Source organism: Wolffia australiana, chromosome 13, assembly GCF_029677425.1.
Source record: "Wolffia australiana isolate 7733 chromosome 13, ASM2967742v1".
Taxonomy (NCBI): domain Eukaryota; kingdom Viridiplantae; phylum Streptophyta; class Magnoliopsida; order Alismatales; family Araceae; genus Wolffia; species Wolffia australiana.
In genome coordinates this window covers 8,445,264-8,471,848 of record NC_135847.1, presented here as the reverse complement: position 1 = coordinate 8,471,848, position 26,585 = coordinate 8,445,264, and the positions used below count along the sequence as shown (strand labels likewise).

At 43.9% G+C, this 26,585-nt stretch overlaps 1 protein-coding gene across 1 annotated transcript in view; it reads left to right on the top strand.

Annotated features, from left to right (window-relative positions):
* The window catches only part of LOC144711084 (putative ubiquitin-like-specific protease 2B), a 33,739-nt gene that overhangs the window by 2,039 nt on the left and 5,115 nt on the right, over nt 1-26,585 (top strand). The window contains exons 6-13 of the mRNA XM_078585008.1: nt 3,802-3,993; nt 4,084-4,162; nt 8,530-8,629; nt 17,235-17,306; nt 22,657-22,788; nt 23,433-23,633; nt 23,711-23,766; nt 23,846-23,939. Of these exons, the coding sequence (XP_078441134.1) occupies nt 3,802-3,993; nt 4,084-4,162; nt 8,530-8,629; nt 17,235-17,306; nt 22,657-22,788; nt 23,433-23,633; nt 23,711-23,766; nt 23,846-23,939 (926 nt within the window). The remainder of the gene's footprint in view (nt 1-3,801; nt 3,994-4,083; nt 4,163-8,529; nt 8,630-17,234; nt 17,307-22,656; nt 22,789-23,432; nt 23,634-23,710; nt 23,767-23,845; nt 23,940-26,585) is intronic.

Sequence of the window (26,585 nt, the reverse complement as noted above, 5' to 3'; positions counted from 1 at the left end):
AGAAATCAGACTGAACCGGATCAGTCAAAAGGGGACTCCTTTTTGAGACATTCAAGATTTCAGTGCAGTCCAATGAGATCCTTGTGCTTTGTGTAGCGGCATTGATCAGACCTTGTCTCTGCATATTTCTTCAGTTTGTTGATTCTCCTCACCTCTGGATGATAATTATTCCGTGTGTGGGTTATGTAAAGAATTTGCCCAAATAAACAATTTGTATGGAGCTAATTACTCAATTCATTCGGTCGACACCGATATACTTTGAAAGAGTGTATCAAAATAACGCCCTTGAGCAATGTCAAAATGTCAGAACATGTCGTGAAGAGATAAAGGCAGGGTGACTGGATAACCTTGCCGCCCTGGGGGCCAAAATAGATAGAAAAAGAAAGCACTGAGAGGCTCACTTTACACAGGTCTCATCTTCTCTATTTTTAGGAAGATGAAAACCGTAAGTCCATCGCATTCAGGACCATTAAGGATAATATGGGAAGGAGGGGAACAATTGGGCAGATGTTGCACCGGCAAAGATCAGAGTCTGATTAATTTGTTTCACATACTATGGGAAAGAGCAGTATCTGCTATGGAGTGGAACAAAGGTTGGGCCCAGTTTAACAGAGAAAACAAGCTCCTCTCCAGAGGAAACAGTGTGCAGGAATTAGGGCAGAAAAAACGAAACAAAACACACTTTCCCTTGTGTACCAATTTTGTATTTTACCACGATACAGGGAAGAAGGCCAGGCCCGACAATCAAAAGTCGAGCTGGCCTGAACTTATTAAAAGGAAACTGAATGAAAGAGGTGCAAAATGGAGCACTTATGAGTTGTGGCCAACTAACAACAATCATAGGGGACTCTCTAACAACTCCGCAGTCTGGGTGTGAATATTAGCCATGCCCAGCTGGACACCAACATCTAGAATGAGACTATGGAAGTCCTTTCGTGAGGATGCCAGATTTTTGTTCAGCAAAAGGAACAAAGACTCGACAAATGATTCTCCAATCAATGATTTTGACAATGCAATGACAAGTAATGCTTATGTGTTTTGCCCGATCATGGTGAATTAGATTCCTAGCTATAGTAATGGAGCATTGGTTATCACTCCAGAGTGTGATACCCTCCCCCTTATGCAGATGAAGGTTCTCCATTAATTGTTTAATCCACCTACGTTCAGAGTTGCCATGCTTCAGCGCCCTGACTTCAGCTTCGGCACTGGAGAGGACCACCTCCATTTTGTTTCTTGCTTCTCTAGATGACAAGACTGCTACCAAAGAATGTCTTGTATCCAGATGTTGATCTGTGGTCCACAGGTGTTCCAGCCCAACTGGAGTCCGTGGGCGTTATTGACAGACTGCCCTCTCATGTGAAGAGAAGACATCGTCCTATGGTGCACTTCAAGTGTGCGAAGATTCTATAAACAACCTGAAATGTACTTCATTGGGATCACTCATAAATTGACCAAGAAAACTGATGGCAATGCAGATACCTGGCGCCTGTGGTTGATATAAATAAGCTTGTCAGTTAACCCTGTGGTCTTGCCAACGGTAGCCATGTCGTCACCCTTGCCAATCTTCACATTTGCATCAAGTGCCTCCTCTACCCAACGTTGTCAGAAAGTTCCTGTACCGAGGTCTTGACTTCTCATACGATACATAGTGTCCAATGGGATGCTGATATGATCCTACTCCGAAACGTATCGTGGAACACTTGTAACTCAACGATCAATAGAAATTGTTCAAGATCCAATGTCGATAACAGATAGGAGAAGGTTCCCGGGGTAGAAAGAGCAGAAACAGGAATGGTCGGGGGAGGGCGGCTGTCGGCTCCGCGGCGAAGATGGCGCGTCGACCTACGAACCATGAGAGAGAGAGTGAAGGAAAACCCGGAGAGGGAGGTAGGGAAGGAGAATGGAAGCCTTACTGTCTGAATGCCTGCCTCCCCCTGTCACAGGAGAAGTCCTTAAGTAGGCGTAGATGAGGGCTGGGCCAGTGTGTGCGTGATGGGCCCAGCCCGTGGCTTCCTCCGAGCATAGACCCGCTGCCGGAGCATATCAGATGCCTTGTATCTGTTGGGCAGCTCTTTACTCCTTTCCTTCGGGCAATAGGGCACCCTAAGTCGTTGCCCACTGGCATATGTGTATCATGAACATTCTTTCAAAAATTATTAGAATAGAGGAAGTAAGAAGACGAGTAATTAACTATCTCTCTAGTGGATCTGTACTTTTGGAAAAAGGAAAAATATAGATCCATTGAAAAGTGGGTTACTAACAAACTTTCTCCTTTGTCGACCGAAAATGTTAGTTTAACCCCTCCTTATGAAGGGTGAATTCCTTTCACTGGTGTGAAATCCCAGAGGAGACAGCCTTTGAATATCTTTAAGTGAAGTAAAATTTGAAGTGACATGCTGATCGGAAAAAGTAAATCTTATTCTGGCGTATCAAGTTTACTACTATTAGATATATTTACGACTTTGGTAGTATTCAAGAGATATGTACGACATACGAATGAAACCATAATCTAATGCGATCTAATTTTTTGTATGCTTTTGATGAGCGTTTTTCTGGGAGAGTAGCGTTGAACCTCTTTTCATCCTTTGCCCAGGTTTTTCTGTTTTGCTGCTGAGTGAAAGTTTGGTCAGGGGACTTTACAGGCTCTTGATTTGTGTTCTGAGTAACTAGTAAAAAAAATAATTTCCATTGTTAAAGCTAATGTGATGTTTTGATGTAGCAGAATATGAAGGGTGAATTCCTTCCACTGGTGTGAAATCCCAGAGGAGACAGCCTTTGAATATCTTTAAGTGAAGTAAAATTTGAAGTGACATGCTGATCGGAAAAAGTAAATCTTATTCTGGCGTATCAAGTTTACTACTATTAGATATATTTACGACTTTGGTAGTATTCAAGAGATATGTACGACATACGAATGAAACCATAATCTAATGCGATCTAATTTTTTGTATGCTTTTGATGAGCGTTTTTCTGGGAGAGTAGCGTTGAACCTCTTTTCATCCTTTGCCCAGGTTTTTCTGTTTTGCTGCTGAGTGAAAGTTTGGTCAGGGGACTTTACAGGCTCTTGATTTGTGTTCTGAGTAACTAGTAAAAAAAATAATTTCCATTGTTAAAGCTAATGTGATGTTTTGATGTAGCAGAATACGAGGCTATATCAATTATTTTAAATGATCGTAACATTCTCCTTGGCTTACTGGGTCCCCCCTGATCACTTAAAAGAGTAATGATATAGTCTGTTTTATTGCCATGGTTATCTGTTTTCTTCCACGATCATTTATGTATAGTTAACCTTGTGTTATGATAAGGTCTTAACTCAGACTTATCATAAAGTGAAAAGAAGAAGGCACCAGACATCGAGCACATCAGAGACTGCATGCATAACAGAGTCTAACTTTATACAAGCATCGATTCTTCAAGATAGGAGGTGACAGGAATCCTATAAATAAATGAGTTTGGATCATAGTACAGGCAGCAATTCATTTTCAGAAGAAGTTGACCCAGTCTTGGTGGAAGCAGGAGATTCTCCAGCTCAGGGAGAAACGATAACTGATTTGACCATCCCTCCTCGTCTACTCATCTCTGACAATGCATATTTGCTTCCCCTACTAGCTCGATCGAGTCTATGATCTCACTTTATGGAACTCTACCTTTCTTGAATTGTGGAAAAGGGAAATTCGGTTTTCTAAAAGCCGTGTTTCTTGGATCAGGATCTTATCAAAGTAGCGAAGGAAAAATCAGAATTCACTTTTCTTTATGATTTGCTTGTTCCCAACGGCTTGGTTCTAACATTGTTTTTTACAGGAGGATGTTGACATACCCGTAATTATTCTGGCTGAATATGTCATTTGCGGAACAAAATTGTTCTCAGAGTGTCAGTTGACTTTCTTCCCAGACAGGATCAAAATTCAGTGCTCTGAAATATGTGGAAAAGAATTTTCCACAGAATGTGAAATCACTGAGATAGATCGTATTAGTTGTCAGTGGAGCCAAAGTGTAGGTTCTTTTTTCTCCTGTTATTAAGTAACTTGTCTTGACCTACAAACTTCCAAATTTGATGCGCAGTTGCCTTTCTCATGAGTTCAGGTGGGGACTACCTGGGTGAAGATCTGGTTAAAATCCAATCCAAGTTGTGAGACAGTTCTGGATGCTTGCAGGTCTTCAGGTATGTATGTTTTGTTCTGGTTTGCATTATGTTATAAATATTGTAGCAATGTGATGTTTCGTTTCCTTTTCTTTGGTTTATTTTGATGTATTTTCTGATCCCATTATGGTCTATTTTCCTTTCTATCTCGAATGTTAGTTGTGTGCGCAGCTCTTAGACATCCTTTGATATGATCCCAGAGGATTTCACAAAGATTCTGATGGAACTCTTCATAGATCACATTGGCCTGCAGTGAAATCGGTGATCAACCCAATCCCAATGGAACTTCTACCAAAATTTAATAAGGGTTCATATAAGGGTTCATGGAATGAATGTTTCAGGAACTGAAAGAGCGTGAGTGGAACAGAACGTCGCCGCAGCACTAAGGTGCTGCATAGCGTAGGGAGGTACAAATGCTGCAGGGAGGGCCAGGGTTAGAAGAGAGTGCCAACAAGCGAACCTCATCATCTGTTTATCCTATTGTTTCCTTCTGTTATTTCTTTTATTTATTTGTCTTTCCTCTTATTTCCTGTACACAGCCCATTTACCCTGGGCCCACTTTATAACCACATAATACTATGGGGCTGACTGGTTAGTGGATTGATTCATTCCCTAGTGAAGACTACTGACTACAAGATCCAATGTCAACTGGAGAAAGATCTTTGAAATGGTATCAGAGTTGCAGGCATAGGACAACTCATCTCGTTCCTTTCTCCTCCTGTCTCCTTCCGTCTCTGATTAATGGTGATGACTCTGGGTTAGTGGCAACGGGATTTCTGGTTTGCGACATTCTGTGGGCTTGTTTCTTAGAAACAACGGTGGTCGTCAGAAGTCACAGCTTGCTGCAAAGACAACAGTGACATGTTGACTTACATTTCAGTCCGCTTATCTAGCAGAGAAAATCCATGCCACGGGGAAGTAATGGCCAACACAAGTATCATCCGGCACCAATCCTAGATCCCCATTGACTTGTTACATTGACTGATCGTCAGAAGCCTCTGGAATAGTCGAGCTGTTTCCCAATTTGGTTCTTTACAAACTACGGATAAGTCCAGGAAGACTGACTCTTAAGGGTATCAGAGGACAGGATCACCTTACACATGAGGTGAACCCAAGTAGCTCAAGATTCAGGGCATGGAAGCAGGACTATGCTAATGTTCGTCAATGGTTGTGGGAAAGTATGGGTGGAGATTTGTTCCAAAAGTGCTTGTGTCTGAAGAATACAAAGATGATTTGGGATCATCTTCTGAAAATTTACGTGAAGATGAGCCACACCTGGACAATAATTGAGCACGTGACCGAGACTACCGCACTTGCGCAGGGTGAAATGCCTTCTGCAGAATAACTCCAAACCTGGCGGCTGGCAATGGATCATTTCAGGTCGATCAAAAATCCTGAGGAATTGCAGTCAACTTTACAGGACTGTTTGTCCAGGTTTTTGATGGTACTGAACAAAGAATATGAGAACTTACGAAGTCAAATCCTCATCCGTGAGCGAGTACCTAACCTGGATGAACGTATCCAGGTTGTGTTGGATGAACAAAATTCGTCAAACTAATCCCTGGTAGCGATGATGGCGAAGCTGGGGTAAGTTTTTTTGGTGAAGACAAAGCAACAGAAAGGAGTGTCTGAGTGGCATGAAGGTATGCAAGTTACAAAGCATAAGAAGACAGGAATGATGGGACTAAGGGTTGAGTGTAAGTCCAATGTGCAGTGCTCCTATTTACGAAGCGAAACCACACGAAGGAGAATTGCGAGATCTTGAATCCATGCCTCAGAGCAGTCTGAGCTGATATGGCTGCAACTGATCATATGACTCCCCTATATATGGAATTTCATAGTCATGTTCCATATGAAGGGAATAGATGAGTGTTTACTGCAGAAGATAAATGTTACCACTTAGTGCCGTAGGTGATGTTAAAATTAGTGACCCACCAACATGTTCTTCATATTTCAGGCCTTTGGGCACAGCTTATATTGCCCCAGAAACTTGTTAAAGATTTTCTCCGCATCTTTACTATGACTTCTGACGGATGTTTTGTTTATGACAAGGTAAAGAACCTGAGGACTTTACCTTTTAAGGAGAAGAACAGGGCTGGTGTATGCAAATGACCTTACTGGGGGAGATCACGTATCCAACCTAATTTCTCATGCTGGAATGTGATAAATACTATTCCCGGAAATATCAGAGAAGGGGGAAGATGAGATCTGGTCAACAGGGCGTTGACCGAGATCAGTAATGCGGGAGGGAGAGGGACCTCTCTCCCCTATAAATAAAGACCCGCAAGGGAGGGACAGGTATGTCCATTTGTCTTTCAATTCTTGAAGAAGGTCCCGAATCGTTTGAATCGGGAAGTCCAAGAAGTGGCGGGAGATCTGGTCGCTGCTTGGGAGGAGGGGCTTGCCATCCAGGGGAGCGCCTAAGGGGGGAACTCGACCGTCGGAGCTGGAGCCATCACCGTCGAAGAGGAGGAGCTCCAGTTGGAGTCGTCTCATCGAGGAGGGGGAGCGCCACCGGAGGATCAAGAGTTCTTGTACCTGCAATAATCCAACTATCCCTATATTTCGGAACATATTTTGAATTACAAGGAGAATAATTCATCCGATTGGTATCGCATAGATCCTTACTCTATCAGAATGTTGCAGACAGCAGCTCAAGCTGATACACCATCGTCTTTGACATCCCTCTTTTGAACTCTTGAAACTTATGTTTCCCATATCTTTTAAAAGTGAAGCTTTCTCATGGTGAATGTGATACATGCCAATTTGCAAAACATAAATGGACATCCTTATCTGGGAGAAGTGAAGGAAAGAATAAACCCGTTTTCACTTGTTCATTGTGATGTATGGGGTCTATCTTCCACCACAACTCTGACAGGAGCAAAATGGTGCATTATGTTTGTTGAAGATTGTACAACACTGATGTGGGTTTATTTATTGCAATCCAAGTCCGATGTTGCTACCATAGTTCACAACTTCTTTCGTGTGGTATTTCTATGAAGCAACTGCAGTCGTATAATGCTAAAGGCTTCTTCAAGAAGATTATGTCAACTCTATTTAACCAGGAGTGCATGGAACATGAATCTTCCTGTGTATACACCAGAACAGAATGGGGTGGCAGAGAGAAGAATAGGTCATGTAATAACAAAGGCTCAATCATTTCTCTTACATTTTTTTTGAAAAGTGGGATCACTGGTCACCCAAAATAGGTGGCCCTCCCTTTGTAATCAATAAAGAGAAAGTTATAAATAACAAAGGCTCAATCATTTCTCTTACATTTTTTTTGAAAAGTGGGATCACTGGTCACCCAAAATAGGTGGCCCTCCCTATGTAATCAATAAAGAGAAAGTTATAAATACAGCCTAGACCCAAGGGGTCCCCACACCCTCTGCTCACCTCCCTCTAAACCAAACCAAGGCTAAGCTCTCCACATGATGCAATACGCTGACCAGTGACACCTCTTATCCTTCCAAGATGACCTTGTTGCAGTGCAGCCGTGTAGCCCAGAGCACAGGAAATGTCCGTCCATGTTCCTCTCGCCTCCAGAGTACTGATACGTTCATGTTGAGGAACATATTTTGAGAGAGGAGGAAGAAGACAGCCTTGGCAGGATGGACAATGCTGAAGAGGACGAGGATTAGGGGGGAGTGGCAGAGTGGCGTTGCCAAGACGGTGGAGAGCAGACGACGGACTTAGTATTTTGATACGATCCTCTACCCCCAAAGGGTATCTTAGGAATTTAGCCCACTAGGGGCATTTTAGTAATTTCATGTTTAGTGTAGATTGCTTACTTTTCTTATAAATAGGTGTAGCCCTCCATTGAGGAGGGCAGTCAAGAATGAAGGTAAGTTTGGCCTCTTGGCTCACTATCTCGATCCTCCTCGTCTCGGTCCCGTCCCCTTGACCGTCCAGCGATTCCCTAACCCCGTGATCGTCTCACCGGATCTTCAGCCGGCTCCCCTCCAATCCGATCCCTACCCTTGCCGCTCGGTTCTCTTCTAGTCTCCGACGATCCCCTGTCCCCGCGATCATCAACCCTTCACCGAGGCTCGTCCCTAGTCGATCCCTGCCCCTTCTGTTCGACCCTTCTCTCATTCCCGTTTTGACTCTCCTACCCTGGGAACGTCTATCTCGCATCACCCTCCAACCTCCTCCCGATACAAACCTAGATCAAGGTTAGTATCATATTTTGCTAAGTTCCCACAGAATATGTGTTCTCTATTGAAAACGCAAATGTTATTGTGTTATACACAACTTTTATATTATTTTGAGTTCTATAACGAAGTCAATGTTTTTTTCTGATGTCATTGAAGAACATATTTCATGGTTCTTTATTTTATCTTTTTGCTGAGACTTATTGTTCGTTTCCTTGGATGTAATGAATGCAGTGTTGAAGTTTTCTGTTCTGGATTTTGATTGGTTTGACAAGGAAAGAAAGATAATGATTTTGGCGCCAAGATATAAGACAATTTGGAGCACAACACCTGAGTAAGTTAGTTAAAAAATAGGCAGTGTATTCAATAGTTTTTTCTTCATATATTCTTCATAATTTATATTGTTATCGGATTAATATTGTTGAATATGTAGTTGGTGTTTTACTTTTCTTATTTCCTTTTGTACCCCTGCATTCCTCTCTCGACTTCTACTCTCTCAATATGTACTCCTGGAAGTGAACCAAGTTAACCTAATGAAGTTTCTTCTCAACCCATACTTCCTCTCTGGGTTTCTACATGGTATCAGAGCCACAATATTTCAGCTCGTCAACCCATTCTTCAAGCCTCTTGCCTTCGTGATTCGTCCACAGTATTTGCCATCAAGATTCTGCTCTTCTTGGCAGTCGCTCTCTCTTCGGAGATTCTATCTCGACGGTCTGGGATTCTCCATTCGTCGTTCTTGAGCTTCGTTCTTGACGGCGTTCTTGGCAAGGGATTGAGCTTTGTTCTTGACGGCGTTCCCAAAGATTCGTCGTTCAGGCTTCTCTCTTGATGGTGTTCTCTTCGGAATGCTCTCTTGGCTTCTCTCTTGACGGTGTTCTCTCTTGACGACGTTCTTGGCGAGTACCTTGGGTGTTCTTGACGTTTCTTGAAAACGTCCTTGGCGTTCTTGACGGCTCTCTTGGCTTTTCTACCTTGGGCGTTCGAAATTCCCTCCACTTGGCGGTAGTTCGATTCACCTTGGCTTCTCTCTTCCCACTCTATTGGAGGTCAAGGGCTACTCGCCCGTTTGTTCTTGGCGACTGTCAAGCATTCCTTGGCAGTCAAACTTCCTTTGGAGATCAAGGGCTACTCACTGATTATCAAGCATTCTTTGGCCGCCCAACTTCCTTTGGAGGTTGTTCTTGGTGAATCTTTGGGAATCGCCTTTGCAAGCTTCGGCCTTCTACTCGGACTTCGACTGGAGATTATTCAGCGCCATCCTTCGTCGCCATTAATTCGACTTCGGTCAATTATCTTTGTGTGGACCTATTAACTCAGATCGGACATCGTTTTTGGCTGTTCTCTGGGTTGGCTATTTAAGTTGTTCTTCGGTATTCCGTGTTAATCGGGCATTATATACTATGGCCTCCACTGATTCTACTACTTTTACTGTCGCTCCTCCGGGCGTACTATCTCACTCATCCGAATTGAGCTCCATACACTACTCGTTGCCATGTATGCCTACTGAATTCCGATTCACGGGGTTGAATCTTCTTCAATGGCGTCAGTATGTTCAAATTACGTTGAAAGGGAAGCTCATGAAGCAACTTGTGGAAGCTCCGCCGTCTCCTACTGCTCCGCACTATGAGCAATGGCTTGATGTCGAAGGTGTAGTCCACAGGTGGCTGGTCGACAGTATCAGCTCCTCATATGCTGCTGAATTCCTGTCCTTAAACTCAGCGAAGGAGATCTGGGACGCCGCTCAAGAATCCCACTCTAAGCGGAATAACTTGGCCATTATCTATGACCTCGTTACTCGCTCCACGAACTTGACCCAGGGTCCACGCTCTGTTCGGGCCTATCATTTGGAGTTGTCTCTTTGGGCTGAATTGGACCACTACATGCCTCCCGACCCACATTCGGTTGACCGTGGATATGTTCTACAGCTTCGGGTTTTCAAATTCCTCATGGGATTGAATCCTGAATACGAGTCTTTACGCGGCCAACTTCATCGGGAGAATGTACCTTGAAGGAAGCCTTGGTGGAAGTTCAGATGGAGGAAACTCGCCTCGGCCTCTTCCATTCCGAACCCGCCTCGGCGATGGCTGTTAAGCAGCTCGGGAGCTCACGACCTACATCTGTTCCAGCGGTGTTGCCGTATATGTCCTCTTCTAAGGTGCCGTCACCGATCATGAACTCCCCGGTCCAACAATCGGCATCTACAGGCCATGGTGCTCTGGGTAATTCCTCCATTTTCTGCAACTATAGCAAGAAGCGTGGTCATACCAAGGAGACATGTTACAAGCTCCAACGGAAGAATGCCCATCAAAGCCACTTGGTCTCTCATCTTCCTCCCTAGTCCGGGCAGTTCATGACTCCTCCTACGTCTATCACTGAGATACCTCAGTCAACTGCTCCGCCAACTGTTGAAGCCACATCCTTAAAGGTCGCCCAGCTTCGACATGATGAAATCGATCAACTTCGCCAGCTTCTTCAATCCAAATTTATGGACTCTACTTCCCTCGTTCATCAAGGTACTTCTTCTTCCAATGTACAGTGGATCGTTGATTCCAGTGCCACCGCCCATACGTCTCCTTTCTCCCAATGTTTCCTTACCTACACTCCTCTTTGTCCTCATCACGTCCGTACTGCATCCGGTTCTCTTCTTCTTGTGGCCGATGTGGGAACTGTCCAATTGAATTCCACCTTTACCCTTAGCAATGTTCTTCATGTTCCTCGCCTTACCCTGAATCTACTATCCCTTCATCATCTTGTCCGAGATCTTGGTCACGATGTCTATTTTACTCCTAATTTCTGCTTCTATCATGATAAGGTCTCGGGGCAGACGACTACACTTGCTAAGGGGCATGGCAGCCTCTACATTCTCCATCGTCCTCCACCCGCCTCCCCTTCGGCCCCGACTCTCGGTGTAGCTCTCTCGATGGCGGCGTTGGATCCTCTTTGGCTTCTTCACCGTCGCTTGGGCCATCTTTCTTTTTCTACCTTGAAACTTATGTTTTCGCATTTATTTCGTGGACGTCCTGCGGACAGATTTGTTTGTGAACCATGTCAGTTAGCTAAACACACTCGGACCACATATACTTCCTCAGATCCATCTTCACGTTCGACATCTCCTTTCTCGTTCACAGTGTTCTATGGGGGCCTGCCCCCATTCCGAGTGTTTCGGGTGCTCGCTATTTGGTGATTTTTGTGGATGATTTTACTGGTGTTTTTTTTTTATTTTTTTTTAATGGCAAAAACACGGTGCTGGGTACGGCCAACCTTCCGGTTGTGCCCGTAGACTGATCCATCTGTGCCCTGGATGCCACCCAGGGGAGTTTTTATATATAAGTGGAGTGTTTATAAGTGTTTATAGGCATGGAACGCGTATAAATATCCCAATTACACTCGGATCCAACTCGTCCACGCCCATGTTCAGAAAAAGGAAAAGATACATAAATGATACCTGGCAGGTGCTCGGATATGTGCCCGCGACGACGTCCCACCGGATCCCCCCCCCCCCGATAACGATGGTGGAGCAGTATTGAAGATGTCCTCGCCTTCGTCAAGTGGTATCGATAAAGTGCGTTGCGAGGTCTTCATTCGAGGTGGGCACAGTCCATCCCTTTGGTTTGAGATGATCAATGGATTAGGCGGGAGGGTGAGCACTTCCACCTTGAATGCTCTACGCGATCGTTCATTCTCGCAAGGCCCCCTTCGAGAATGTCTGATGCGTGCAGAGGGTCGGCAAGTCGAGACGGTCGACACGATAGCATCCCCGTGCTGTCGGAGGGAGCGCCTGCCATGAGAGAAAAAGAGTAGAAGGGAGTCGTGTGTGTACCGCATGGTTGGCAAGAGCATCTGTTGTCTGGTTGCCTTCTCGCAGCTGGTGTCGAACGCTAGTTGTGCGAGAGCGGCACCGCATGATGTCCTGCCATACCCGTTGTAGCCGCCACTGGGAGCATGTACCTACACGAATCATGTCGACTAACACCTGTGAGTTCGATTCTACAACGATATTATAAAGGTTTCACTCCTCGCAGAAGAGTAAACCATCACGTATCGCCATAGCTTCGGCTACTGTATTAGTCTGTATTCCATAGTAAGAAGAGAAAGCGAAGAGAATGCATGCTACATGGGCATATCTTCTCAAAAATAAATCCGACCTCTCCCAAACTCTCATCTCTTTCCACGCCTTAATTCAAACTCAATTTGCTACCTCATTCCAATGCTTCCGCTCTGATAATGCCCGTGATTACGTTAATTCCACCCTTTCCAACTTCTTCACCTCCAATGGCATCGTTCATGAAACTTCTTGTCCATACATTCCTCAACAAAATGGGCTTGCAGAACGAAAGTTTCGCCATATATCTGACACCACTTGTTCCCTTCTTCTTCACATGGACATGCCCAAATTTTTCTGGGGGGAGGCCTCTCTCACTGCCGTCCATCTCATCAACCGTCTCCCCTCTCGTGTCCTCTCTCATGTTTCCCCCATTAATGCTCTCCATCACGCCTACCCCACGGTTTCCTTGAAAACTCACCTCCTTCCCCGGATCTTTGGGTGCACCTGCTACGTCCCTAATCGTCATCCTACTCGCGACAAGCTTGACGCTAAGGCGCTCAAATGTGTCTTTGTGGGTTACTCTTCTCATCAAAAAGGGTATAAGTGCTATCATTCTTCTACTAATAATTTCATTGTCAACAAAGATGTGACCTTTGACGAATCCACTCCTTTTTATGATTCTTCTTCGTCTTCCTCTCCTTCTACTTCTCCTTCCTGTGCTGACTCCCTGGATTTCCTTGTACCCCTTCCATCTTTCTCCTTGTCTCCACTTCCTGTACCATCTTCGACTTCTTCTCCTCCCTTGGTTCCTCCCTCTAAATTTGATGGCACCACGTACCATCGCCGTTCACGTTCCCTCTTGCCTGTTCCTGCCCCAACACCTCCATCATCATCCACTCCTCATCAGACCCCCCTTCCCTCAGGTGATGATCTTCCTATTGCCCTCCGCAAAGCCACTCGCCAATGCACCTCCACTCCTTTATACCCGTTAGCCAATTATCTTTCTTCCTCTCGCCTCTCTCCGTCCTACCGTGCTCTTCTTACCCGTCTGGATTCCATCGCCATTCCGAAGACTATGGCTGAAGCATTGGCTTCCCCTGACTGGCGACGTGCTATGGACGAGGAATTAGCTGCTTTGGAGAAGAACCGGACGTGGGATCTGGTGTCTTTACCGTACGGCAAGCACCTCGTTGGATGTCGATGGGTTTACACCATCAAATATCAGTCCGATGGCACTCTTGAGAGGTACAAGGCAAGTCTTGTGGCTAAGGGCTATACTCAACAATTCGGTGTTGACTATTTGGAGACATTTGCTCCCATGGCTAAGATGAACACGGTTCGTCTTCTTCTCGCCCTTGCGACTCATCACAATTGGCGCCTTCAGCAATTCGACGTCAAGAACGCCTTTCTTCATGGTGATCTCCATGAGGAAGTTTATATGGCCTTGCCTCCTGGTTATGTGGCTCCCCCTTCGGCATCTCCCTTGGTGTGTCGTCTCAAGAAGGCTCTCTATGGCTTGAAGCAATCTCCTCGGGCTTGGTTCGGCCGTTTCATGCACTCTCTGACCCTATTTGGCTATTCTCAGTGCAACAGTGACCATACACTTTTCTACCGTCATTCCCCGTCCGGGGGAGTCACCATCCTTCTTGTGTACGTGGATGGCATTATTGTCACGGGGAATGACTCACAGGCCGCCGCTCAATTAGCGACTTATCTCGCTGGTGAGTTTGACATTAAACCTCTTGGTGTACTGCGGTACTTTCTTGGCATTGAAGTCGCCTACTCTTCAACTGGGATTTTCCTTTGCCAATGGAAATATATTATTGATCTTCTTCAAGACCTTGGCAAGCCGGACTCCCAACCTCTTCCTACTCCAATCGAGGTGAACCATCGGCTCTCTCTAGGGGATCACGAGGAGGCTGTTGATCAAGGGCAGTATCAACGCTTGGTGGGGAAGCTACTCTTTCTCACTCACACTCGTCCTGACATTACTTATGCTGTTGGTGTCTTAAGTTAATTTATGCATTCACCAAAGGCCTGTCATATGCATGCTGTCAACCTTGTACTTCGTTATCTCAAAGGTACTCTGGGTCTCGGTCTTCAGTTCAAGCGTAAGTGTGGCCTTTAGTTAGATGTCTATACTGATGCGGATTATGCTGGCTCTCATGTTGAACGCTGCTCTACCACGGGTTACTGCACCTTTCTTGGGGGGAATATTATCACATGGCGGAGCAAGAAACAATCTGTTGGCTCTCGCTCTAGTGCTGAAGCTGAGTTTCGCGCTCTGGCACAGGCATATGCGAGGCATTATGGATCGCCAATCTTCTCAGAGAGTTGAAGCTGTCGTGTGATCAACCTACTCAACTATTTTGTGATGACAAGTCGGCTATCAGCATCGCCCATGATCCGGTACAACATGATCGTACTAAGCATGTCGAAGTGGATCGACACTTCATCAAAGAGAAGCTCGAGTCCCGACAATTTTACATATCACATTTTCCCTCCGCCCAGCAATTGGCTGATATCTTTACCAAAGGCCTGTCTGCTCCGCGTTTCCAAGAATTGTGCGGCAAACTGGGCATGGATGATATCCACTCGCCAGTTTGAGGGGAACTGTTGAATATGTAGTTGGTGTTTTGCTTTTCTTATTTCCTTTTGTAACCCTGCGTTCCTCTCTCGACTTCTACTCTCTCAATATGTACTCCTGGAAGTGAACGAAGTTAACCTAATGAAGTTTCTTCTCAACCCATACTTCCTCTCTGGGTTTCTACAAATATGTCTACATCAATGTTTCATAAAAAAAACTATGTCTACATAAAACTTGTTAATACGAAACCAAATTTTAGGAGTTTGGTACTGAACGGAACTCTAGGGGGAATCTGAATGACTTCTCGTCCATTCTATTCAATATAATTTCCTTTCTCTGCTTAGATTATGATTTCCTTCCATCTCATCTCTCACTGGACTTCAAATCTCTACGTGGAGGGACATCTGTTTTTGCAGTTTTGATTTAACTGACAGGTTATTTCTTTGCTAAGAAACGCTAGATTTTTTGGTGAAGAACTGGCATAGTTCTCTAAAATTCAGTGATAACAGATAGGATATCGAGAAGGTTTCCCAAGGGATTGAGATGTTTCAAATCACTCTTCTATCCTCGGTGGCCCTTCCTGATTCCAAATCCCGTCTTGCAGTATTTAGTCTCAAATTCATCTCAAATGGGCCTGGGCTTTTGAGTAATTGATTCGAGCTCATTTCTTCTCAGAGTGTAGAAGAGGGAAAAAATTCAGGGGTTCCCTGATATTCTTCTGTGCTAAACTCCGACTAAAGTGGATATTGTCAAATGGACACTCTCTAAAGCATTCTTCTACTGATGGAGTCTTAGTGCAGAGCTAAAATGTATTGGTGCTGGGTTGGTTATCTGTCATCCGAACTTCCCACTGATTTAAAGGTTTTCAGCATTTGAAGTACTTCTCTCATTCCCTAATGATGGCAATTCAACCTCTTTTGTGAGTCTGGCTTGAACCATCTTCAGTAGGTGAGATGGCAATTCCATCTCACCCACTGAAAGTTCCTATATGTTCTTTTCTGTTCAAGTTCTTTCACTACGCAAAGTATTCTGGGAAGCTGTAACAGGTGGTTTGGTACCCTGTTCTCCATGATCTCATTTGCCAAATATTTTTCGTTTCCTTGCTCCGGATAAGCTCGTTTTGCCCGATTTAAAACTCTGAATATTAAGTTCTTTGGATACTTGAGAAGATTTGTTGAATGTAGCTGAAGATTGAAGAGAAGAGAGGAGCAAGAAACAAGAAGAGAAACTTTTATTAAATTGTCAAAAGATAGTACATTCCAAAGCCTCATACAACTTATTTATAATAGCCATTCTAACCGCTATTTTCTAAGGGCTAGTTTGACTCGTTTGACTAGCCGTTAACCAGAACTAATGGACCTTCACGTAATGAATTAATTGGTTTTTTTTATATGAATCCAATATTATTGAGTCTTTTTTTTGAATTGTACAACGTTGATTGACTCTATTTCTCCATTTTTGTGGCGCCTTAGAGGCAAGTGCTGTTGGTGAGCCGTATGATGGGCAACCATCTCCTGCGGTTCGGAGAGGACTCAGCAGAGTTCTTCCAGTTCATCATTAGAACCCGATAATAACTTAGGAGGGCCCAATAATGTTCTGTCTTCACTTGGGCCTATTCTCATGCTCGTTCAGCCCATATCTTCAACAAGATTTATCCGGGAATGGACACATTCTCCTCTTTGCATCCTTTTCATGATGTGGGATGCCTCTAATTTCAGTTGTACATTGTGTGAGGATGTATTTTTAATGCTGATTTCAGTCCTTTCAACAGGAAGTAATTAGAGGAATTTATTCCGGTTTCAATTTATCTATTCTGCACATAATCATTATTATGTCGGAATATTAAACCATTTGGTTCATTGGGATTTTTTCAGACGCATCTTTATCCAATTCCATGCATTTCCTGAATTTGTTTTTTTTCATCAACATACTCATTTTGATTCCTCTTCTGGGAGTAAATTTATTTTTTCCCTGCAGTTTAAATCTCTGCATTTTTCAAGGGTTCTTGTTTGACTATAATGTCCGTATTCATTATCCCCTATTTTAGAATAAATTTGTTACACCCTTCTATCTATCTCGGTATGGAATTTTCCCGAGGTTTTTCCATGCATAACTCAGTCATTTCATTATGTCACAAAAATTTGGAGCACATGTTATTTACAGACAATAATCAATATTTTTATGTTGCATATTATTCTACTTCATTGAAATGAATGTGAACTTCTTCCTTATGTCATTTATAACTTTGCTTCCTGTTTTCTAGGCCAACAGCTTTTCTGATTTTCATGACACTTTTTTTGGCAGAGTTAAATCCTCAGATGAAGAGGAAGAAGCTAAGAGCTTTCGGTTGAATATTTCCAGATATCACCTACCTGAGTAAGTTGCAGTGCTCCATTAATCAATTTTAGGGGAATATATCATGTTTAACTGGGAATGTTGCTTTAAGTGCTAAATACTATGAAGTGGTGGTTACTGGCTCGTCATCATTTTCCTAGTTGTCTGCATACTTCTTCGGCTTTTCCCTGAAAATGGAGGGTGTTTGATGGTAGGGCAGAATTGTTATTCCTTATAAATTGTACAAGCGTTTTATGAAATTGTACAAAAGTTTCGCGGCCTATAAAAGCAGATGAAACACTCATATCAAGTCATCCATTTTAGGATTTTTTTTGAGCCTCCTCTCTCACCTCCGTTCATTTTTTTATTTTTTGAGAACAGTGATTAATGCGATGCTTCTGAAATAAGTGAATGCTGAATACACGTGAAGGCCAAAATGCCCCCCACCCTTCACGACCTTCTAGACCAGTATGTGTTGTAGATCTTCTGTAATTCCAATAGAAAACTCCACTAGAATAGGGAAATTGTTCCAGTATTCAAACAGAAGAGCGATGGTTCAGACGATAAGGGGAAATGTGGAAGGGGAGGTGTGAGAGGTGAAAAGAAGTGGAACAAGGATGAAGAAATGGGAAACGATGAAGAGACAAGCTCTCCCTTCTGGAACAGCAGGCCGACTCCCGCTCTCCAGCCTCCGGTTGCAGACTGCAACTGAATCTTGAAACTGCCTGCTTTCTTCAGCCGCTGTCCCCCTTTATTTATACCTTTTCAGATCTTTAGTTGTTGAGCTTTCTTTTCCTTCTTTGGTAATGCTTGGAAAAGAATCGGCTTGTATCAGTATGTAACAAAAGTCTCCACATCATGAAGAATGTTGTCCATCCTTGCTGTTCTTCCCTCAAAGACCACCTCATTGCTGTGCAACCAGATCGCCCAATGCACCGGAAGAAGCCTCTCCATTGTGGCTTCCTCTTACATCTCCCTTCCGTGATAGAGCCCCAGAGGGCCCCATTAGAGTTGACATCCACCCCTGGGATCTGCCATGAAGCCCATATTGCTTGGTCAAACAGACATGTAAAGAAGAGATGGGAACAGTTTTTGTTGTCCCATGTACACAACAAATTCTGCCAAGGCATCAGGGAACAACATTTTCTGGAGAGTAGTGTTACAACAAGTTGTCTCCCCATCAACAACCATTCAAAAATCTGCAGCTTTATGGGAACTGTCTGCTTCCATAAAAGGCTACGTATGGTAACGGTTGTCGGATCCTCCTATATCCCCATCTGATCTTCATATAGGGATCCCTGACCAAAAAGGAGAAGCCTCGCTACTCCCAGTCATATTCTGCATCATTCAAAGATCTGAATTGTAAGAGTGACAATTGCATGTGCATCAACTCTTACACTCTTACACTCTCTGTAGAGGAAAATCAGAATTTGTGGGCTTTGGTTTATCGCCGGAGGAGGAGACCCAGTGCTCTATGCGCTTGGAACGCTAGTGGGATCATTGCCTATGCGATACCTGGGGCTACCCCTATCCGCCGGTAAATTACAAAAAGCAGATTGGCAACCCGTGGTGGAGAAGGTGGAGAGACGCTTGGAGGGATGGAAACAGAGAGTTTTATCGCGAGGGGGGCAACTAGTGCTATTGCGGTCAGTACTATCAGCAATACCAATCTTTTATCTATCCATGTTTAAACTTCCGGTGGGTGTTGAGAAACGCCTGAGCGGGCTCATGCGGAGATTCTTTTGGAAGGGGTCCAATGCAGGGGAGGGGCATGGCATGGCGTTGGTTTCATGGGAAAACATTTGCACGCCAACTAAACAGGGTGGACTTGGAGTACCGCACCTAGCTACACTAAATGTGGTTCTACTGACGAAATGGGTTAGACGGATCGTGGGACCGGAGGATGACCTGATGAAGTCTGTCTTGAGGGACAGATACAGCTCCAATTTGGACTGGGAGAATTTGATGGATAATGTGAGGCGGGAGTCGGCCTTTTGGAGAGGGATGAGGAAGGTGTTTCCCTTGGTTAGGGAATTCTCCCGGGCTCAATTGGGGAATGGCGCCGGCTTTAGGTTTTGGATGGATGATTGGACGTCGCATGGACGCTTTCGAGACGTTTTCCCTCGCCTGTATGCCCTAGCTCGTCAGTGGCAAGCATTGGTGGAAGAGTGTTGGGATGGTGTGTGGTCTCCAATTTTTGCGGCCAACTTATCCAATCAGCGGGTGGAGGATTTCATAAGCCTTCAGCAAACACTGGGCAACTGGCGGCCAATGGAGGGGATGACAGATGGGTGGATATGGGCAGTTGGCTCGTTCTCCAGTCGAGGAGTATACCAGAGGTCGAGAACACACCACAAGGAGGACCCGATCATCTTAGGGGCATGTCGCTCTATTTGGAGGCAAAAGATACCTTTGAAGGTTATGGTGTTTGCTTGGTTGTTCGCCAGAAAGCGGACAATGACCCGCGTGAGACGTCAAAGGTTTTTCCCGGCAGAATCATCACTGTGCCTTCTGTCTACGGAGGAGGAAAAGGAGTGCGAGCATCTTTTTTTCCAATGTGGGATTGCCCGTGCGACATGGGATAGCCAGGGACTAGCAGAGATTATGTCGAGCTCGATGGGCCATTGTATTGGCCTAGTTATCCCGCCTGTTCACATGTACGGAGGTTCACCAAGCTGGGTGATCTTCTTTATTTGTTCAAAAAAAAAAACCTCTTACACTCTCTGATCTAACAGAGCCCCTTGTAATATTGGATACCATATGTCATCCAACACCCCCTGACTGTTGCGTGAGGATTCTGTGCAAGGGCAAAAAGATGTGGAAACTCCTCCAGTAGGATGCCTCTACCTTTCCAATTTTCTATCCAGTTTCTAACAATGGAGCTACCCCCGAGTTTGGCATCAAAAAATTTCTGGGTTCACCAGAAGATCTGTGTTATGCCAGACCACAATGTAGATTGCCTGCGAACTTGAACCATACGCCACTCCCAATCCAGCTCCAAGCCATAACTTTCCTTCAGGAGGTTCAGGACCAGTCTGTGGTCAAGAGACATCCCCCCCATCAATGGCAGGCCAAGGCAGCCCATAGGAACTGACCCAATAAGTGTCCTGATAAGGTCCTCACAACACCATTTTGGATCTTCTTATAGATACGCAATTTAAATAATGTGATTCAATAACTTGCTCCATCTGAGGAAGCAATAGAGGAGAGAATGAAGAGGTTCCCGGGGTAGAGGACAGAACAGGGTTGATAGGAGGGCAAAGGATTGCCAACAAAGCAGTTGCAGCTCAAATGGAAGACGAAGTCAGACCTGCAAGCACAGGGGAGGAGATGACGTAGAGTGATTCATGACTTAGTTCCTGCCCTAGCCTCTTCCAAGACAGGGTTAAATAGGGATGGTAATGCGCTGGACCATTGTGTCCAGGCCTTGCCTCGGACGGGATTTCTTCCACTCATATACCTGTCTCTGAATCATATCATTCCCCAGGGCCCTAGAGTACTATGCCTCCACCAATGATAGCCCAAACCCCACAAATGCTGACTTGTCTAGATTGGTCTGTAGGACCCAAAAATATGCAAATAGGTCTAATAGTATGGAGAGGTTCCTTGCTTGCAGGTCTGACTTACATAAAGAATGTAGTGACATCAACATATTGGAATAATGCAATACATATTGGATAACTTGCCATCTGCAAACCCCTCAACAGGTCATGTGCGCATGCTTGAATGATACATTCAGCCAGAGCGTCAACCGTAGAATGAACAATATGGTGCCAACAGAATTCCCTGTCTGACATGCCGACGGCAATGGATATATCCCACCTACAGTTGCCAGTTCACCAGGACCAAAAAAGAATAGGACCCAACACATCGCCACGTCCATTCCTCCTATTCTGTGGGAAAGCCTCTCGTCCTCATAATCGACCATAAAAGATCACATGCCTTTGTAAAGTCAACTTTCCACATGAAGCTCCTCATCCCCCTTGTCTTCCATGCTGCTAGCAGTTCGCCCGCCACTACAGTACGATTCACCTGCTGCCTGCCATGAATGAAGGCCGACTAAAAGGGTTCGACTAGATCTCCAATCATCCCATGTAATATGTTGGCCACTTCCTTTGCAATCATGAGATAAATGGAACTTGATAGGGAGATTGGCCAAACATAAACAATGCAGGTGACCCTTGGCACTTCAGCAGGAGGAAGAGGTGTGAGTGGTCGATATGATCTAGCCCATAGTTGCCACTCCAAAACTCTTCCAATATGTCCATGACCTCTGTCTCAATGAGCTCCCAGAACTCACTAAAGGAGAAAACTGGAAATCCATCTGGACACAGTACCCCTTTTGTTTCAAGACTTCTGGGTTTTTTTTTAATTATTCTGGAATGTGTATCCTTTTTGCATATGAAGCGTATTTTTTATTTGATTTGGTGCTAGGGAGCGGCATGTCGGGGACGTGACGGCCCGGATGTGATGGGACGGATGACGATCCGTGACGGACAGTGACTTGACGAAAGTTTCGTCACGTCATTGTCCTGTCACACGTCCGAGGATTTTGAAAAAAACCGTCACGTTCGCGCCACCGTCATTTATTTGTGGCGTCCCTGTCACGTCCCCGTCACATCCCCGTCACCGGATGGCGTCACCATCACGGGAAAACAACCATGCTGAGGAGAGAGAATTGGAGGGGCATGTCTCCAATTATCTTTTGACGGTATCCTTTTGTGTGCGCGAGTTAATGCAGGGATTTTTCTGCAAAATGCCAAGAAATCGAGTTAGCGACACCACGAGGCGAAATCTTGGTTGTCAAAAAGCTTGAATCTAACGATTTTAAGTTTTTTTGTCATTGTTAAAAATCCGTCACGGCCATCATCCGTGATGGCCGTCCAGTCAGGTCATTCGTCCGAGGCCCCCCGTCGCCGTCACGTCATCGTCACGCCCAGTTCGTTCTCCGTCACTGTCACCGTCACGGACCCCTAATTTTGTAACCGTCACGTCATCCGTCAAGTTGCCGTCACCGTGACGTGTGATGTGACAGATGACGGTTGCCGTTCCCTATTTGGTGCCAATAAGAACACAACCCAGGGTTAGATTTTTCACTTTCACGAAACAAGGATTCGCATTTGATATAAGATTTTTCTTTTGGATACGTTGTTCACAAGTACCATGGCTTACTTGGCTTATAGTACATCATTGAGAATGTTTTGTAAAAGGGATAGGAGCTTCTGATCCATTTGACCATTTTTAAAGTAATCCCAAAAATTCTTGCCCTTCATAGTTTTCTGAATAATTTGTCGAAAACTTGATGAGAATCAACATCTTAAAATTTTTATTTGGATGCTTTTCTTTCCACTTACAAGTTATTCATAATCTTGATCGAATCTTGGATTGTCAGCTTCATGGGGCCTTGTGATGAAGTCATCTATCCTAAAGGTGATCCTGATGCTGTCTCTATTAGTAAAAGGGATGTTGATTTGTTACAACCTGAAACCTTCATCAATGATACTATCATTGACTTTTACATCAAGTAAGTTTAACTTATGAAGTATAACCTTTTTTTGAAGTTTACAGTGCATCCGCTGCAATATTATAGTTTATAATTTCGGAAATAGCTTAAGTGTTTGTAAAGTCCTCTATTATTCATGTGGCCAACATTCTTGTTGTCAACCCATGGAATGTTTCTGCATTGATGTATTCATAAGTAAAACAATCTAGAGGTGGGAGATATGTTTCAGATCATGAAATAATGTCAAAACTTACATAAGACATAGTCGTCTAATGATAATGGTGTAGCGCAGTTGAGAATTAGGCGCATAACTGGGAGTTGCTTGAATTCGTTGGAGAAGTTAGAGGCTATCAGTATACAACCGAAGTTGAAATTTAAAAACTGAGTCTTTAATTTTTTTTCTGCCTGTGTTATTGGAAGATCACCGAAATGATTTTGATGAACTGTAAAAGAACAGTGTATAGGTTCTCACAGTTAGTCATTTTTTGCTTCTCTAATGAGTTCATTCCTTGATGAATATTTGTTGATTTCTTTGATGGTATATTTGACTTCTGAGATATACTATGTTGGTCGACAATTTTAAATTTGATTTTTCCTTTAACATGACTTATTACAAATCCCCAACCTCTGACTTCTCTCTTTTTTCGATGGTTGGGTTGTTGCAGGTATCTCATTAACAAGCTTCCACCAAAAGAGAGGCCTAGATTTCATTTCTTTAATAGCTTTTTCTTCCGTAAGTTAGTTGATCTAGATAAAGACCCATTAAGTACTGCAGAAGGCAGGACTGCTTTCCTTCGTGTACGTAAATGGACCAGAAAAGTGAATATTTTTGAAAAAGACTACCTTTTCATTCCTGTCAACTACAAGTGAGAAGCTTATAGCTTTAGCATGCTTTACAACTGAACAGTCTTTTGGTTTCTTATGTTTTCTATCATTTTTGCAGCCTTCACTGGAGCTTGCTAGTTATCTGTCATCCTGGAGAGGTGTCTTTTTTAAAAGGTAATTCCCAGTCATTAAGCAACTGGCATTTTCCACATGATTTGCATAATGGCTCGCAAAAAATGTTATTTTATTTCAGAAGATTCAGTTCGGGAAGCATGTAAGGTTCCATGTGTACTGCACATGGATTCTATGAAAGGGAATCATGATGGCTTAAAAAAACTTATTCAGAGGTGAGTTTTCTTTTTTTAACCTCATGGAATATTTTTTATGAAATAAATTTGTGGAATCAATTCTGTCTCAGAATATCTGGAAATAAACTTATGAAAGTTAAAGTGATTCTGCCTCAAGATATCAAGGGGTCGAGAATGTATCAAATGCGACAAAGCTCATCTTACTTCAGAGCCTCTCATTTTACAGCTAGTTTCACCCCTGTTTGATTAAGTAGTGTGTAGATTGCGTTTACTAAGTTGTGATGTAAGCGGGCCACTGATGTGCTCCTAGGAGTGTATCAGAGCAATCCAGGGACACTGTGAGTTTGAATACGCCTTAAATCAACAACTAATAGGCCACTCCTAAAAATGTGAAGGTGCATAAAGAGAGAGAGAAATGAAAAAATGAGTCTTCTTTTTTTATATACACACAGTAATATCTATTTATCTCATTGGGAGGGTCACAGATTTTGAGTGATCTCGCATATTTTATTGAAAAAAATCACCCGATAATTTAGATTCAATGGTAAATCTAGCTACGACAGATTTGGGGCAGATCATTTAGCAATAGTCAACCTGTCAGCTGGCCTAATCAGCATCAGAATAATGAATTTACATCCTGACGATCTGATTAAATGAAGAAAAGTCTTTTCCCTAGGTTCCACAAAGAAATACATGCGTTGACAATGGCAGCAATCTTCATCTTAAATAGTTTGAGACTAGACTTGCTCTGCTGATGGCTTGTAAAAATAACTTGGTTAACATGGGCAGCCAGAATATGGCCCAACGACAAATAGAGATGTCAGTCGTGTGGGTGGTGTGCCCTTCCGTTAAAGACAATGACTTTATATATGGTTTACATCCTGACATTCTTGTAGTCCCACTAAGAAATACAAGTCTTTGATCTATTTCTAATGTATTTCAGAATGATAGCAATACAATGTCAAAAAATTTAGAAGTATTGCATGATTGATATGAAACATAAAGGGGTTCCTGATGATGATAGAAAAATGATGGGAAAGCATGTTTCAGTATGATCTCACACTTGACAGATATCATGCCAAATACCATCAGACAACTGTCAAATCAAAATATATTTTGGCTTTTGTAGGGAAAAGAATACTAAAACATGTGGCCCAATAGGGTAAACCCCAGGAAGCATAAATATAGATATTTCTGGGATTCATTAGATAAGTCTATTGTCAGAACTTCCTGTTAAATTTTCTAGCTCTGTCCAATCTGATGCAACGTCTTGTTCGGCAAGGTGTTCCTCAAATGCAAGAATTTTTTGCAACCCAGCTGGGCGAAGGAACCACTTTCTGCTATTGGCTGGACGACTAGTCTGCTCAGGCCCCTTACGTGCTGACATCCCATGGCTGTTTTCCCTTGCAGCGATGCTCAGTGCCATGGTCAGGGACTGTTGGGATGGCACATGGAAACTATTGATCCTCGACAACTTGTCAGCACAAAAGGTGGAGGTATATTGGAAGATGCAACAGTCTCTGCTGCCTCTGCAACCTGAGACCAGGGCTCAAGAAGGGTGGATGTGGTCAGGTAAACCCATCTTGGTCAGGATTGCATATGTACAGACCAGACAAAGGCAATCAGAGGAGGAACTGTTGATCATCAATGCATGTCAAGTTGTATGGAAGTTAAAGATCCCATTAATGTGCGGCTACTTGGGTGGCTGCTCACTAAACAAAGATTGGTGACGCCGGCCTCCAGGAAGAAATGGCTACCAGAAGCCCCGACAGAGTGTGTTATGTACACGGTGGGTGAAGAAGACTGCTCACATCTTTCTTTGAATGCCCGCTCTCTCAGGCAACGTGGGGCAGCCATGATGTGATAAGGGTGAATGTCTCCGCTGGGGAGTCCTGGGACTCACTACAGAATGGGGTACCCAGGGGACAAGAGGAATGGGGATGGCTGTTTACTGTGCTCTGGGCCTTATGGCTGCACTGCAACAAGGTCATCTTCAAAGGACAAGGGGCATCGCTAGATGACAAAGTGCACCATGTAGAGAGTTTAGCCTCTGTTTTGTTTAGAGAGCAGTGAACAGAGGGTGTGGGGACCCCTTAGTCTAGGTTATGTTTCTCTGTATTAATCTTATAGGGAGGTCCACCAATCTCAGGTGACAAGTGACCTTTCCCCCCTTTTTCAAAAAAAATATTTTTCATTTGCTCTTGTTTGAAAGAGCACCTATCTTTAGTTCCATATTACTATTTTGGTTCTGTTTCCTTATATTAAGGCACGCAATCCACTCCTTGGTATACTTTTGGATTCTTTCTTTAGAGATATTTCTTCTTGATTTCTCCTTCCCGAGAGAGGTTTCTTCTATGTGAGATTTCCTTCCCTGTGAGAGAAATTTCTTTTGCTTGTGGACTCAGGCACTCACATTGTTGACCGAATGGCTGATGTAGCTGGTTGTGTGGACTCAGTGCACAACTTCCCCTTGCAGAGCCAGGACTTGTGGCACCAATGCCAAGCTTTGTTATTGTTCCTGCCCTCGGCAGTGACACAATCAACAATCAAGTGTAGTGGTAGCTAAATCAAGTGTAGTGGTACCAACAGTGTCTGCAGGCATAGTGGAAGGCTGTCAAGACCTGAGTAATGGATGGCTTTCACATGAGAATGGATGACTCTGCAGGAGTGGACAAAGACTTGTCA